At 40.2% G+C, this 16,770-nt stretch overlaps 1 protein-coding gene across 8 annotated transcripts in view; it reads left to right on the forward strand.

The window, feature by feature from the left end:
• Positions 1 to 16,770, forward strand: part of HERC2 (HECT and RLD domain containing E3 ubiquitin protein ligase 2) — a 260,003-nt gene that overhangs the window by 125,404 nt on the left and 117,829 nt on the right. For 6 of the 8 annotated variants that reach the window (XR_004682606.1, XM_035023922.1, XM_035023920.1 and 3 more), the window contains exons 31-43: positions 1,082 to 1,215; positions 1,772 to 1,945; positions 2,024 to 2,160; positions 2,278 to 2,429; positions 3,199 to 3,390; positions 8,443 to 8,630; positions 9,811 to 10,003; positions 11,332 to 11,514; positions 13,408 to 13,589; positions 14,150 to 14,297; positions 14,376 to 14,572; positions 14,806 to 15,036; positions 15,924 to 16,062. Coding sequence is in view for 7 of the 8 variants with exons in the window: in XM_035023922.1 (XP_034879813.1) it covers positions 1,082 to 1,215; positions 1,772 to 1,945; positions 2,024 to 2,160; positions 2,278 to 2,429; positions 3,199 to 3,390; positions 8,443 to 8,630; positions 9,811 to 10,003; positions 11,332 to 11,514; positions 13,408 to 13,589; positions 14,150 to 14,297; positions 14,376 to 14,572; positions 14,806 to 15,036; positions 15,924 to 16,062 (2,250 nt within the window). In the remaining variant the exon portion in view is untranslated. The remainder of the gene's footprint in view (positions 1 to 1,081; positions 1,216 to 1,771; positions 1,946 to 2,023; positions 2,161 to 2,277; positions 2,430 to 3,198; positions 3,391 to 8,442; positions 8,631 to 9,810; positions 10,004 to 11,331; positions 11,515 to 13,407; positions 13,590 to 14,149; positions 14,298 to 14,375; positions 14,573 to 14,805; positions 15,037 to 15,923; positions 16,063 to 16,770) is intronic. The other 2 variants (XM_035023923.1, XM_035023927.1) reach the window with 2 other exon arrangements.

The following is a 16,770-nucleotide window of genomic DNA, read 5'->3' on the forward strand; positions in this document are numbered from 1 at the left end:
AACATGTGTGAAGGGCTGTCAGCCAGGGATGCTCACCTGCATGGTTGCTCTCAGTTACTCAAGACTCCAGCCTCCACAGTGGAAACAGGTGAGAACCATAAGTCCCATTGTGGGCATAAATTATCTGGTCAAACTGGGAAACATGGCCCCAGACCTCAGGCATACAGAAACACTCTTCTCAGGCAGAACATGCCAAGGACTCAGAGCTCAGTTCACAGGCGTTGGCCAAGTGCTGCAGGAACAGTTTTTCTTGGGAATTTGCAGGGTTTGGGCAACCCAGACCTGCTGTGTTAGTGTTTTACTGCCCAGGTGTTATTAATTATGTTGCTTATTATATTATATGCTGAGAAGAAATAGACTAAAAATCTTGAAAGGGAGCAAAAATATGGAAGCAACAGTGCATATCACATTGCAAATTCAATAGAAATTTCCCTAATTAAAGAGACTAACATAGTAAAAGGCATCCAGTTAATTCACTTGCACAATGGTGACAGATTAATTGAACTGGTCCAGAGTGGGCAAGCTGTGGTCTGGGGACAAATGCAGCCTGCTGCTTGCTGTCTTCTGCCGCTGTCTGCTGTCTACTGCTAAGACCAGTTTTGCATTTTAAGACTGTTTTTTAAAAAATCAAAAGAATAATATGTTGGACACACGGAAATTATATGAAGTTTAAATTCAAGCAACCATAAATAAAGTTAGCTGCTTTTCATTCTGCAACAACAGAATTGAGTATTTGCAATAGACTGAATAGCCGGCAAAGACTAAAATAGTCACCATCTGGCCCTTTAAGAAAATGTTTGCTGACTCCTGGGCTTCCCTTTCTGTAGGATCTGCTGCATCATAGCACTCTCACTGCCTTTCTGTCATGATGTGAAGTGGCAGAGTGTTATTACTGAATATCATGTGAAAATAATCATGATGGTTTTTACTTTTTGTAGCTTAAGCATTTCAGTTGACAGTGATACTTACATATTTGAATAAAATATTCAGGTCCTTTGCCGTCATGCATATTTAATATATCTTAATTTAAAATTATGTTTAAGTAAATGATTTTTATAATGAATGATAATTTTAATCATAGTTCCTAAGAAGCCAGAATCTACTGATGATGAAGAAAAAATTGGAAATGAAGAGAGTGATTTAGAAGAAGCATGCATTTTGCCTCACAGTCCTATAAATGTGGACAAAAGACCCATTACAATTAAATCACCTAAGGTGAAGTATTTTCTGTGATTTTGAGGCTGGCTGAATAGAAACAAAGCACATAGCAAAGGAACCCATAGTATTGTCACTTTGTCCTTGATTATAGGATAGAGAGTGTAGTGGGCTACTGAAAGTATGGGTGACATTCCAAGTCACACTTAACGCACTTGATTTATGGTGTCCTGGTCAGATTGTTAGCTGGAAAAGTGTTCCCTTTTATGTTTAGTGGTACATTGTATCATTATTCATTTCCCATTCATTCATTGAATATATGTATACTTTGCTCCAGAAACTGTCCTGGTGTCTTAGGCTATTAATGTGGATGATAATTTAACTTTGTATGCCATGTTTGTCTGTTCCAAGGTACATAAGTATAAGAGATTATAAATTCATTTATAAGCCTATTTATGGCATAGCTATTTTTGCCATAAATTATTCACTAAACTTAAAGTATTGTACCAATTTCAACATATTTGCATTTATTTATATTTTATTTGAATAAGTGTTTTAGAGTGCATATTAATATCAATAAGGTAAACTAATGGTGAAAATGGTTTTCCTTTGTCAGGATAAATGGCAGCCACTGTTGAGTACGGTTACAGGTGTTCACAAATACAAATGGTTGAAGCAGAATGTTCAGGGTCTTTATCCACAGTCTGCACTCCTCAGCACAATTGCTGAATTTGCCCTTAAGGAAGAGCCAGTGGATGTGGAAAAAATGAGAAAGTGCCTATTAAAACAGGTAAAATTTGCTAAGAACGTTCTTCTCTGCATAGGATAATATACACAACACTTAACTGTATGCATTCATATTTTGCAGTTGGAGAGAGCAGAGGTTCGTCTGGAAGGGATAGATACAATTTTAAAACTGGCAACCAAAAATTTCTTACTTCCATCTGTACAGTATGCTATGTTCTGTGGATGGCAAAGACTTATTCCTGAGGGGATTGATAAAGGGTAAAACTTCATAACATTTGTTTCTTAATTAGGGAAACTGTGGCAACAAAGCATTATTCTATTGAGGTTGAAAGTCTGGCAGTATTCTAAGTAATATTCTTCAACTTTGTTTAAAAGGGAACCTCTTACAGATTGTTTAAAGGATGTTGATTTGATCCCACCTTTTAATCGGATGCTACTGGAAGTAACTTTTGGCAAGCTGTATGCTTGGGCTGTTCAGAATATTCGAAATGTTTTGATGGATGCAAATGCCAAATTTAAAGAGCTTGGTGAGTTAAAAAAAAATGTTTAAAAGGCTGTATTAAGATCGCTGTTGAAGTAATGTCAGTGATCACATTAGCATTATTTTATAGTTTGGCTCTTAATTATATGTTGTAGAAACTTGCAAATGCTGATTTTTGCTCTTTGAGAAGACTTTAATAACTTTGTACATTAGAATAATCTTTAAAAAAAATTTTTATTTAAGTTCAATTTAGTTAATATATAGTATATATAATATATAGTATATTCGTTTCAGGGGTACATTAGAATAATATTTTAAGCTGCTTTAAGCTTTAAGCTTTCTCAAATTTTAAACAAAACTTTCAAAATTCAGCAGAAGACACAATTTTGTAGTATTGTGATATTAAGCTTTTACATTTTAACATTTTCATGTGTATCATTGATACCATATGCCCTAAATTATATATCCTATATTAATACTTAATTTCTTGGATAGTTTGAGTACCTGCAGAGAAATGCTAGGATTGGTCTTGTGGAAGAGAAGTGAAATATGACTGCTGTATTTGAAATGAAATGAGTAAGCCATCAGGGACATTTAGAGGAGCAGTGTGATAAGTTTTGCAGACAATTGGAAATGGCTATATGTGGATTGATAGTGGTAGGATTATTGCGAAGTAATGCACAGCTGCCTGATGTCCATACACTTTGGAAACCCCCTGAAAAAGAGAAATTTTTAAAAATTGCTACTGCTTTTTGCATCATGTATGTTTTTATATCTACACACAAGAAATTTATGTGGGTGCCAATGCTTTTTAGGTATCCAGCCTGTCCCCCTACAAACCATTACCAATGAGAATCCTTCAGGACCAAGCCTGGGGACGACCCCACAAGCTCGCTTTCTCCTGGTCATGCTCAGTATGCTCACCCTGCAGCATGGTGCAAACAACCTGAACCTCCTGCTGAACTCCGGCACACTCGCCCTCACACAGACAGCACTTCGGCTTATTGGTAGGTTGGCACTGCCTTAAGTCATTCATGAAAATGTCAGGATTTTGCCTTCATGTCTTCTTTCTCTCTCTTTGTGAACTTTTTTTTAATTGTAAAATACAAATAACATAAAATTTACCTTTTTAACAACTTTATCATTCAGTAGCATTAAGCACATCCATAATGTTGTACAAACATTACTACTATCTAGTTCCCTAACTTTTTTGTCACTCCAAATGGAAAGCCATACCCATTTAGTGGTTGATTCCTGATTTCCCACTCACCCAGCTTTTGGCAACAACAAATCTGCTTTTTATCTCTGGATTTTCCTGTTCTGGATATTTCATATAAATGAAATACAATTTTTAGCCTTTTGTATCTGGCTTATTTCACTTAGCATGTATCAGTACTTCATTCCTTTTTATGGCTAAAAAACATTATATTGTATGCATATACTACATTTTATTTAACCTTTCACCCATAGTTGGACATTTGGCTTGTTTCTATCTTTTGGCCATTGTGAGTAGTGCTGCTAGGAACATTTGTGTACAAGTTTTTGTTTGAACACCTGTTTCTAATTCTTTAGTTATATATCTAGGAGTGGAAGTGCACAGTCATATGGTAATCCTATGTTTAGCATGCTAAGGACCATCAATCTTTTCCATAGCACTGCAACATTTTCCATTTCCCCCAGCAATGGAAAAGGGTTCCAGTTTCTCTCCTCCTCACCAATACCAGTTATTTTCCTTTTCGGGGATGGTGGGCGGGGGTGGAGGGGGGGTAGATTGTGGTCATCCCAGTTGGTGTGAAGTGGTTTCTCATTGTGGTTTAATGTACATTTTGCTAATGTAAGGACATTGAACATCTTGACACGTGCTTGTTGGCCATCTGTATATCTTTCAGAGAAATTTCTTCAAAACCTTTGCCCATTTTTAAATTAGGTTATTTGTCTTCGTGTTGTTGAGTTGTAGGAGTCCTTTACATATTCTGGATACTAGACCATTATCAATTACCTGATTTGAAGATATTTCCTCCCATTCTGTGGGTTGTGTTTTACTTTGATGCACAGAAGTTTTAAATTTTGGTGAAGTCCAATTTATCTATTTTTCTTTTGTTGCTTGTGCTTTTGATGTCATGTTCAAGAAATCATTGCCAAACCCAGGTCACAAGGATTGCTCACTGCGTTTTCTTTTTTTAAGTTTATAGTCTTAGTTCTTGTAGTCTTTAGTCCATTTCTAGGCAATTTTTAATATGGTGTGAGGTAAGGACTCCTTTTATTTCTTTTCTTTTGGTTATCCAGTTGTCCTAGTACCATTTGTTGAAAAGACTCTTCTTTTCCCAAGGTCTTGGTCCTTTGTCAAAAATCATTTGACTATAAATTTTTTGATTTATTTCTAGACTTTCTATTTTGTTGGTCTGTCATTATGCCAGTACCACATTGTTGTGAACACTAGCTTTGTGGTAAGTTTTAAAATCAAAAAGTGAGTTTTCCAACTTTGTTTTTTTCCTCAAGATTATTTTGGCTATTTTGGGTCCTTAGGATTTCTATATGAATTTCAGGGCTGGATTTTCCATGTCTGCAAAAAATAGCTGTTGGGATTTCCTAGAGGTTGTATTGACTCTGTAGATTGTGTTGGGGAGTATTGCTATCTTAACAGATATTAAGTCTTTCTTTCCATGAATGTGTGATGGCTTTATATTTATTTAGGTCTTCTTTCATTTCTTTGAGCAGTATTTTATAGTTTTATTGTTAATCAGGGTAATGCTGGCCTCATAGAGTGAGAAAGTGTTGGCTTCTATTCTATTTTTGGAAGAGTTAGAGAATTGGTATTAATTTTTCTTTAAATGTTTGGTAGAATTCACCAGTTAAGCCATTTGGTTCTGGATTTTTCTTTGTTGGGAGGTTTGATTATTGATTCAGTATCTTTACTTCTTATAGGTCTATGCGCATTTTCTGTTTCTTCTTGAGTCAGTTTAGATAATTTGTGTTTCTAAGAATTTATCCATTTCATCTAGGTTAGCTAATATGTTAGTGTATAGTTGTTCATAGTACTTTGTTATAGTTCTTTTTATCTCTGTAGAATCAGTAGTAGTGTCCCCAGTTTCATTTCTGGTTTTAGTTATTGGCATCATCTCTTTTTTTCTTAGTTAATCTACTTAAAGTTTGTCAATTTTGTTGATATTTTCCAAGAAACCAACTTTTGGTTTTGTTGATTCTGTTGTTGTTGTTTTTAATTCTCTATCTCTGCTCTAGTCTTTATTATTTCTTTCTTCCTACTAACTTTGGGTTTATTGTAGTCTTATTTTTCTAGTTTCTCCAGGTATAAAGTTAAGTTACTGATTTGAGATTTTTCTTCTTTTTTTAATGTATGCATTTATAGATAGAAATTTCCACCTTAGCACTGCGTTTTTTGCATCCCATAAGTTTTGGTATGTTGTGCTTTTGTTTTCATTTGTCTCAAAGTATTTAAAAATTTCTCTTGTGATTTTTTTTTCCCCCTTTGGGTGATTAAGTGTATGTAATTTAATTTCCATATACTTGTGAAATTTCTAGTTTTCCTTCTGTTATTAATTTCTAGTTTCATTCTGTTGTCAGAGAACATAATTTGTATGATTATACTCTATTTCAATTTATTGAGACTTGTTTTATGGTCTAGCATGTGATCTATCCTGGAGAATGTTTCATGTACCCTTGAGAAGATTGTGTATGCTCCTCTTTTTGGGTTCTATGTATATATGTCTGTTAGATCTGATTGGTTTATGATGTTCTTTGCCTGAAATCTTGAGATACTGCAAGGCTAGTGTTCAAGTCCAAGCAAAAAAGCAAGGCTTTCCTAAGCTCTTTGATCTTGTCAATCTTTGTGTCCACATGACGCATTCAAAAATATGCATCAGGCTAGAAAACAGTCAGCCTCTGTGAGTCAGACATCTGATTTCTTAAGACCTCATTAACGATTAAAAAATGCTTTAAAAAAAAAACAACCTCAAAAATGTGTTTCCATCTAGAAATTGCCTCTCTTTTTATGTCATCTCCCTCTTTTTCCCAGAGAATCCAGTAGGTAAAAGTCATAGCACAAATCATTAATTATGGGGGCTTTTGTTTAGAGTTTAAATTTGAACCTGCCTACTGGCTGCAGAAAGCAATGGAATCTTGTCCCATGAATACATATCTGTATTTACCGCTTTCCTTGATCAGGGTTATTTTTCTTTCATATAAGAAATCATAAGCATATAATATTTTATATTAATTTTATGTATGCATCCAGCTACAAGAGCCACAAAATACAAAGCCACTTGAAAAAAAGATCCCCTTTTTTCTTATTGCAAATGTATTCAAACCCTTTGCAGTAAATTTGGCATTTGCAGGGTTAACATTATAGCTGCCAGGGGAGATCCTAGCTGGAATGCAACCCCTGCCCTTCTTAGGGCCTCACTGAGGCACTACTGGGTTGGGCTGAAGAAAAGAATATTTTTTGCCCCAGTAAAACTGGGGAAAAGCTTTACTTTATCTAAAGCTTTGCGCCAGCCCTGGGAATTGAATAACCTTTTTTTTCTCCGTTTTGGAGGAGAGAGGATCATGAACTTTGTACATTTTTGACCCACCCAGGTCTACCTTTGGGAATGTTTGGGCACCTTTTCCTCCCCCTTGGAAGAGCAAACAAAGACTGAAGGAGTTACTAGGGCTGTGCTTTTTTCCCCCTCACATTAGCCAGCAAGGCCAAAAGCAGCCAAAGGGATCCAGCATGCTGACTCATAGGGTTAAATTTTACTATTTTAAAATCCGTTTCTAAATTTTACTTTTTTTTTATAAAGTTTTTATTTATTTTAGAGAGAGAGAGTGAGAAAGAGCATGAGAGGGGAGGCGGTCAGAGGGTGAAGCAGACTCCCCATTGAGCAGGGAGCCCGATGCGGGACTTCGTCCCGGGACTCCAGGATCATGATCTGAGCCGAAGGCAGTCACTTAATGAACTGAGCCACCCAGGCACCCTAAATTTTACTTCTTGTAGCTGATAGCTCAACTTCTGTTTTATACTATGGATGATTTCGCAGCAATTGGGGACTAAATATTCATCATGCTCCACCCCTTCATTCTTCCTTTTACCAAACAGTCCTTTTGCAATATTTCAGCAAGTAAGGGTTGTTCTAGAGAATCCCACTGCTGCCATTCCTGTGCCAGGGTCCCTAAGACCACTCCCAGATTCAGTAATTTGTGAGGAGTCCTCACCAGACTTGGTATATAGTCACACTGAGGGCTTTCACTACAGTGAAAGACGAGAAAGCAAAATCACTGAAGGGAAGGGCACATGGGAAATGTCTGGGAGAAACTGACATGAGTTCTCTCCCAGTGGAGTCACACAGGATGAACTTAATTCTCTCAGCAAAGAGTTGTGACTACATGTGTGAAATGTTGTCTACCTGGAAAGTTCAGAGAGTTTGCACTGGGGCCTGGCACATATACAAGTTCTAGACCCCCAGAAAGAAGCAGGTTTCAGCAGAGACCACATTGTGCAAACAGTTCAGGCACAGAGAGGCCTCTTACCAGTTAGGGAAGGGTGGGAGCCCTCCTGAAATCCAGGTTCCCAGACACCAGCTGAGGGCTGCCTTGCAAGTAGCCCTTCGTAAGGACAGCAGTATCAGGCCTGCTGTTCTTATCTCTTTTCTGCATGGTACCATAATTAAAGTTGGTTAGTTTCTCATTGTTAGACATTTATTTGGTTATCTTTTGTTTTTCTATTCTAATAAGAATATGTGATGAGTGTTTTTCTAACTTAATCATTTTGCTTTTTTTTGGAGAGGGGCATAATTCCTAGAAGTAGAGTAAATGTCTCTGTTGCTTGTTTTATATCTTTTATATCTTCTGATACATATTTCTATACTTGGTTCTCCATTTGCCATTTTAAATTTTCATCAATAAATCTCATGGTATTTATTGTATTGAAAAAATAATACAGTATACACTATAGAATCTTCAAAATTATCTTCATCAGTACTTACTAAGTTTGAAAAAGTGTATTAAGATTAGGAAGTTGTAACTACTTATTAGTTCAGCTGCTGTGTTTGATGCTCTGATAGGTCCTAGTTGTGATAATGTTGAAGAGGATATGAATGCTTCTGCCCGAGGAGCTTCTGCTACAGTTTTGGAAGAGACAAGGAAGGAAACGGCTCCGGTGCAGCTTCCAGTTTCAGGGCCAGAACTGGCTGCCATGATGAAGATTGGAACCAGGGTCATGAGAGGTGTTGATTGGAAATGGGGTGATCAGGTACTTAGATTTGATTTTGAAACACATTAGCCGCACATTAGTTACCATCCTTACTTGCATGTTATTAGTGGGTGGAAATTGGAATAAATAACTACCTTAACTTAGGGCCTATGCAATTGACAGATGATGTAGTTGGTGATGTAGTTAGTTCCTGGGCAGGTGAATGGAGTCAAAACAAGTAGAAACAGTGGGTGTAGGGACTTCTCAAGTAGGATCAGGTCTTCAAAGGGTGACAGCTGTTTTCAGAAAACTCTTTGGCATGGGCTCAATTTGAGGGGCAGGCCAGAGCAGGAGCAAGAGTAAACAGGAGAGAGCAAACCGCATCTTAGTAATAATGTTCTGAATGCTGTGAGGCAGGAAAACCCAGGTGCTGCCTCTAGGAGTTGATGGCCATGTGCCCATTAAGTGCCCCAGCCTTGCAGTTTTAGGTATGCCAGTTGGGCAGTGGCCATTTCTGTTTCTCCTTGTAGCACATCACTCCCAAGCTTCTGTCAGGGCTCACGAGGTAGAGATCGTGGGGGCTGGTATCTGTGTCATTACTGTAGTCACTAGCGAAGGACAGTGCTCACCTTCCTGCAGTGTGGTAGTATTCTTGTCATCTCTAGGTTTTCTCAACCTCATTTTTAAGCATGGGCCTCATCAGAATCATCTCAGAAGTGTCCTGGAACAGGTAGCAGCATCCTGAAAACAGCTTTCACTCATAGTGTCCTGGAATAGAAAGCAGGATCCAAAAACAGCTTTCACTCATAGAAATGAGAGACGGAGTTTCCACTTTAGGTTCTATGGGAAAACTGAAGAATAAGAGGAATAAGAGGAAATGAGGAGATGCAGGTGCTTGTTTCAGGTTTCAGGTCTTTTGAAGCCCTGTGGGAGATTAAAGGAGCCAAGGAACAGGGCACCAAGACTAGACTGGGGAAAGCCTCATCTCTACATTGGTTTAGGGAAGATGCTGCTTGAGATGATGCTTTTCCCACTTAACTCTTTGGTAAAGGAGCATAAGCAAGTTATTTCCTGATGTTTGATTTAAGGTAATGATGTGTGAGCTGAGGTCGCAGGTGGGTTTGGAGCAGTCTGTGGGCACAAAGTCTGTGCAGAGTAACATAGCAGTCCTTACAGGCTTCATCTGTGTGACAGAACAGGCATACACCCTCTTAACTAATCTTTGTTTTGGCTTCCTCAGGATGGACCTCCTCCTGGTCTTGGCCGTGTGATTGGTGAACTGGGAGAGGACGGATGGATCAGGGTCCAGTGGGACACGGGCAGCACCAACTCCTACAGGATGGGGAAGGAGGGGAAGTATGACCTCAAGTTGGCAGAGCTGCCAGCCTCCACACAGCCCTCAGCAGAGGACTCGGACACAGAGGATGACTCTGGTCGGTGCCTTGGGGCTGTTTAGTCTGGGGCAACCTGGCAAGCTGTGTGCTAATGGCAGCTGGCCATCCTTTTCATCTGGGAATGAGAACAGTGTCAGGACTCAGCTGTGGACTGTGGTCTGTCGTTTTGGACTTGCCCCTGAAGGTTCAGTGTAAATAAGCTCCAGGTGATTCTTATGCAGGAATTAAAAGCATGGCTCTGGTAACTGGCAACCTAGCTGGATTTGACTCTCTTGCTCCCTTTGGGGACAGTGCAGTAGGGTTTGGCAGTGCAGGACTTGCTCTGTCTTTACCTCTGGTGGACCTTCTTGGTTGGCTCTGAGCCTGTGTGTGAGGTAGTGAGCCAGTGCCTGGTGGACTAGGAAAAATGTGGATTAGTCACTACTGTATTGCCTTAAAGAAACCAGAGGTGAGAATTTGGAGTGAACCCAGAAAGTTAAATCCTATCTAAGGAGATCCAAGGTTGTGGGAGGAGGACTTCATGACATTTTTAGATGTGTCCAACAGACATTGGGATGTATGAGTGAAGCTTCCCACAGCTGGTCTCGGTGAGACTGTCTAGGAGGCCAGGGCTGATTCTTGGGGCTCAGGTGATGGCTGTATGCGCTGCATGGTCAGGCTTTGGAAGTGGTTTGTATGGTCAGGCGAGGAAACCTGAGAGGCTGAGCTCAGTAGAGAATGGGTGGTATGGAGAGTGGAAAAGGTTGTGTTCCATCCATGTCACTTGTGAGGGTCCAGGCCCCCTCAGATGTGAACAGATGATGTCTGCTTTTTGGGGCTGTTGGGAGTACCATATGTGAAACCTGGAGTCGCACATAGATGGTCAGGGCTGGTTTTGTTTTCACTCAGGGAAGTCAGGGCAAGAACTGTGGCTCTGCTGTTAACATGCCTCCTTGTCAGAAAGTCAGTGCCTTGGACACATGAGCCTCTGGTTCCCCTTCATGGCACAGGCACTTCCATCTTCATCCAAGGCATAGTTAGCTTGTCAGCAAGCAGCTCTTGACATTTGGAAAGTTGTCTTTCTAAAAGAGTAAATCCTTGAGATTGTTTTAGTGCTTCTGAGCTATGTGCAGAGATTGTTTTAAAAAAGTAAACTGTAATTTAGAAGGCTTATTTTCTTTGAGGAAAGTGGGGACAGAGGTGATTAGGATGTTTAGTGCATTCTAATTCCATCTTTTCTTATAAAGAGCTATTTTCCTTTCCACAGTAAAAATTGTGATATGAAATTCCTTAAAAGACTGGGTTATTAAAATCCCTTAAATTACACGCAGGGACATTTTCCACTTCTATTTGGAAGTATAGGTTCTTATTTTGATACTTTTTTCCAGAAGCTGAACAAATTGAAAGGAACATTCATCCCACTGCAATGATGCTTACCAGTACTGTTAATTTATTGCAAACTCTTTGTCTCTCTGCTGGAGTCCACGCTGAAATCATGCAGAGTGAAGCCACCAAGACCCTGTGTGGACTGCTGCGAATGTTAGTGGAAAGTGGAACGACGGACAAGACATGTATGCAATGAATAGTTGTGGGCCTACAGAGTACTGGGGCTATGAATTTGGTGTGTGTGTGTCTGGGTGTGTGTATGTGTATGAGTCTGCATGTGTATTAGTGTCCTAGGGCAGCCAGAACAACTTACTGCAAATTTGGTTGGTTTGCTTGGGCTGCCACACGAAACTACCATACACCTGGGTGGCCTAAGTTTTTTTCCTCCCTGTTCTGGAGGCTAGCAGTTCAAGATCAGGGTGTCAGCAGGGCTGGTTCCTTCTGAGAGCTGTGAGGAAAGGATCTGTTCCAGGCCTCTCCCCTAACTTGGGGTAGTTTGCTGGCAGTCTTTGCCATTCCTTTGTTGTAGATTATTGCCCTCATCTTCACCTGTGTGTCTCCAAATCTCACCTTTTTATAAGACCACTAGTCATAATTGGATTAGGGACCCACCCTTATCTAGTTTAACCTCTTCTAAACAGATTACATCTTCCATGGCCTCATTTCCAAATAAGTCACATTCTGAGATGCAAGGGGTTAGGACTTCAACATACTGCTTTTGGGAGGGGGAGGACATAGTTCAGCCCATAACAATTATGGAACCTCACATTTTTGGAGACCAGAAGTCCAAAATCAAGGTTTTGGCAGGGCTGCGTTCCCTGCAGAGACTTCAGGAGAGGATCCTTTCATGTCTATTCCAGCTTCTGGTAGCTCCAGGCTGTCTTGGCTTGAGGCCACAGCACTCCAGGCTCTGCCTCATTTTCACACAAAGGACTGCCATGTGTCTCTTTGTGTCCTTTTCTGCCTCTTATAAAGACGTTCATTGGATTTAAGGTCCACCCTGACTCAGTACAGTGTCATCTCAATCCTTACCTTAAATACATCTGCAAAGAATTTATTTCCAAATAAGGTCACATTCTGAGGTTTTTGGGTGAACACGAATTCTGAGGGATACAGTTCAACCCATTGAAACGTTTGTATGTGAATGTGGATGTGTTTAAGTGTGGAGAGAATGAGTTGATGAAGTGGGAGGAGTGAGTGTGTGTGTGTAAGTGTGAGAGTGTGAGTATGTGAATGAGTCGGTGTGAGTGTGCGAAGAGTTGTCGCTGAGACTACGGGTGTGAGCGTAAAGTGGAAGTAAGTGTGAATGTGTATGAGTAGCTGGGTGTGTTTATGAGTAATTATGAGTGATTATGTGTGAATATATCAGTGACTATGAGAATGAGCATGTGTGATTGTGGTAGGGTGTGACTGTGCGAAAGTCAATGTGTTTGTGAGTGTGTGATTGAGTGCAGGCATTAACATGTGTCTGAAGGCTGTGCCCCTGGGAGCCTGGAGAGCAGGAGAGCTGGGCCCTGGCAGGCGGTCCTCTGCCAGGAAAGAGTGGAAGCCCCGGGGTGCCCATGAGCGGAGACCTGGAAGCCAGGAGGAGCAGACAGGGTCAGTTGCGTCAGTCAAATTGGATAAACCTCACGAAAGCCTCCTAGTCTTGTTCTATTAACGCAGACTTCTTAAACTTGGATTGGAAATTTGTGGTACAGATTAAATGTAAACAAGATCATGGGAGATATTTAAAACACATGAGGTTATAAAAAATATACAAGATGCACTCTTACTAGTAACTGCTATTTGAAAAGTGAGTCATTTTCTTACTGTCTAGAAATAGTAAGTACATGAAACTTCTTAACTGGTTTGAGTTACTCATATACTTGAGAGGTTTTAAGAGTGTTGTAAAGTGTTCCTTGAGCTAACTGCAGGGTCTTCTCCCACTGCTCTCACTTTGAATGAGTGAAATTGTAATATATTTGTAAAGTGGGTTATTTTTGAAAATAATATGGTAGGTAAATTAAAAGTGTAGATTGTACTGAGTATTTATTTCTAGAAATTTGATGCCAAGCTAGTTTGTTTCACTCTGGCAGCATCCCCAAACAGGATGGTGTGCCGGGAGCAGCACCGGAGCTGGTGCACGCTGGGCTTCGTGCGGAGCATCGCGCTCACGCCACACATGTGTGCTGCCCTCAGCTCCCCACAGTGGATTGCCCTGCTCATGAAGGTCGTGGAGGGACATGCACCTTTCACCGCCGCCTCCCTGCAGCGGCAGGTAATTGTGCTGCTGGGCTGATCCTGCTCAGTGTGAGTTTTGGGACTGTATGACCCCCTTAAGAGGTGGCATCAAGATACCAGTGCTCCTAGTCATTATAATTAGGTGCCTGTACTCAATAATGAGTGCAGAAAAGAACTGGAACCAACCCAAAGTAGATTTTCTAGTGCAAGGGGCCGAAGTTTTTGATTATTTTAGATTGATTAAATTGCTAAACTGTAGTTGACTTGCTTGTCTTTGAAGTGATAAGTCCTACCATCTGCTCTTATGGGCTTCATAGGAGTTGTAGTGTAATTCTCTTTAGAAGAACTAAGCTGAAAAGAATTACTTTTTAATGAAATAAATACCCGCATCTGTAATGTACCTTTTTATAACCCCTGATAATCTATATCTTTAATTAACTTGGGTGTAATTATCTGGTTGTAAAACAATGAATATCTGAATTTTCACATAATTAATTGCATTATAGGAACAAAAAAAAAGTAAAAATCTGTTATTTCTTAAGCTAAAATCACAGTGGTTTTCTTTAACGTTTGCCATTTTAAATTGTCTTTTATCAGATCTTAGCTGTGCATTTACTGCAAGCAGTGCTTCCATCCTGGGACAAGACCGAAAGGGCAAGGGATATGAAATGCCTTGTGGAAAAGCTGTTTGGTTTCCTGGGCAGCTTGCTCACCACCTGTTCTTCAGATATCCCATTCCTCAGAGGTGGGCAGCTCTCCTTATTTGTGTCCTGGTTAAGTGAGCAGGGCACCATGTAGCTCCTCTCTCATACGTCTATTTCAGAATCTACTCTGAGGCGGCGGAGGGCACGCCCGCAGGCCTCCCTGACCGCCACCCATAGCAGCACCCTGGCAGAAGAGGTGGTGGCACTGCTCCGCACACTTCACTCCTTGGGTCAGTGGAATGGGCTCATAAACAAGTACATCAACTCTCAGCTCCATTCCGTCACCCGCAGCTGCACAGGAAAGCCGTCAGAGGGGGTGGGTGCTGTGTTTTCAGATCTGATCATTTTTTTCTGTAAAATGTCGGTTTAAATTTTAAGTTTTCTTTTTAAGTGACATGTATTTTGTTTAAAGATATTTTAAAATATATTTTACTAGAAATAACTATTGAAGAAACTAGTATAAAAATGAACTTGGCTTAGCTGTAAATGTGTAAGAAACAGGCAGCACCCTGGGCTCTCTTCTTCAAGCTGGCTATTTGTCTGCATTAGGCCCTGTTAGAGGACTACTTTCCTGATTCTGAAAACCCTGAGGTGGGGGGCCTCATGGCAGTCCTGGCTGTGATCGGAGGCATCGATGGTCGCCTGCGCCTCGGGGGACAAGTCATGCACGATGAGTTTGGAGAAGGCACGGTGACTCGCATCACCCCGAAGGGCAGAATCACTGTACAGTTCTCAGACATGAGGATGTGTCGTGTTTGCCCATTGAATCAGCTGAAACCAGTAGGTGAACTTGTGTTCAGTTACTTGGTAATAAGGCAGAAGAGTTTTATACTAGAACTGGGTTCTAACATCAGTGCTGGAATGAACTTGATTTTCATAGTTCATGTCTGCCATCTAGGAAGCTGTGCAACTTGTGGAAAGCCATCTATCTATCTTCTCTTGTTCCCTTTGTGCCCCTGTGATAAATAAGGCCTATCTCATGCTGTTACATGGATTAGTAGTTCATGTCTTATTTTAGCCGCAAAAGACATAAAAGGGCATTAGCAACACAGAAGGTACTTGTAACTATGTTTGTTAGTTTTAATTATCTTAAAATGCAAATTTTGAAGTTTATTTTTTATTGAACAGCTCAACTTTTAAAGAAACCTAAAGATGATTCCTTAAAAAATGACCTTTCTTCATGTAGAAAATGCTTAATTGTGTTGAGTGACTTAACTTATGTACTAGCAGCTACTTTCATCTTAAATCTGTGAATTAGGGATGTACAGGGAAAGTGAGTGATGTATATTACTTCAGTGTGACCTAAGTGTAATCAGACTATCTTCCTGTAAAATACTGTTTTTGATTATTACAGAAATGAAGGTATGCATGTTGTAGAAAATTTGAAACGGATAGAAAATGCCTAAGAATATAATAATGCCACCCTGATGTAATTATTGTTGGCAAGTTGTAAAAGACAAAATCAATTCAGGTTATGTTTACTTACATAGAAATCTCTATTTTGCCTTTAATGTCATCTCTTAAAGTGATTATTTTTAGATATAAGAAGACTTACGGATACATGTGATAATTTCAGAATTAAGATTCATGGTTATGATCATTTTCAGAACATTTCATTTGCTCATTTCATTGGACAGACTTTGAAGGTTTCTGTGTTCTTGCTTTAGCTCCCTGCTGTGGCATTCAGTGTCACCAACCTGCCCTTCACAGAGCCGATGCTGTCTGTCTGGGCTCAATTGGTAAACCTCGCTGGAAGCAAATTGGAAAAGCATAAAGTAAAGAAATCACCTAAACAGGGTTTTGCAGGTCAGTACATGGTGCTTCTTGATGGAACAGCTACAGTCTTAACTGGCATTGTTAGGACAATGTTTGTCATTTTGTCAGAGCAAGTTCCTGCCACTGCCAAAGTCTTTGGGTTCCAGTGGATTGACCATTTGTTAAGTTACTGTGGGCATGAAACCTTGAATGTGGTGATAAGAGTGTGTAATACAAAGAATGACAGCATGGTGGGAGCAGCCCCTGAAGAGCCCCAGGCTTCCCCTCAAGCCTGTTTTCCAGTGCCAGCATGTATTCTGAACAAGCTTTTTGAAGAGGAATCTGTATTCTTTCTCCCTCCCTGTTAACCCCCCAGCCATGGCCCTGTGGCCCAATTGCCCTTTAGGAGCTTTGCTCTTGGCCTCATCATCACCAGACCCAGTAAGGTCTGCATGTTTTGGACCTGCTTTACTTCATATCTGTGGACGTTGGGCTAAGACCAAGGTCACCTGTGCCTTCCTTCCTTTGGTCTGCAATAGGGCTCCCTTAATTTTCCTTACACTGCCCCTTGCATGTTCTTTGAGAGTTTTTCTTCCTGACTATTCTTTGCACATTGGAAATTCTTACGGTTTTCTCCGTAACTTCTGGCTCGTTGTGCCCACTCTTACTGAGTTTTCTCACCCATTTCTCCCTATTCCTGTGATTGCTGCTGCAGCATTTATGATAGTGAGCACCTTTAACTCTGGATATCCAACTCAC

This window comes from Mirounga leonina, unplaced genomic scaffold (assembly GCF_011800145.1).
Source record: "Mirounga leonina isolate KUSES-001 unplaced genomic scaffold, KU_Mleo_1.0 Mir_178, whole genome shotgun sequence".
In the NCBI taxonomy this organism is placed as follows: Eukaryota; Metazoa; Chordata; class Mammalia; order Carnivora; family Phocidae; genus Mirounga; species Mirounga leonina.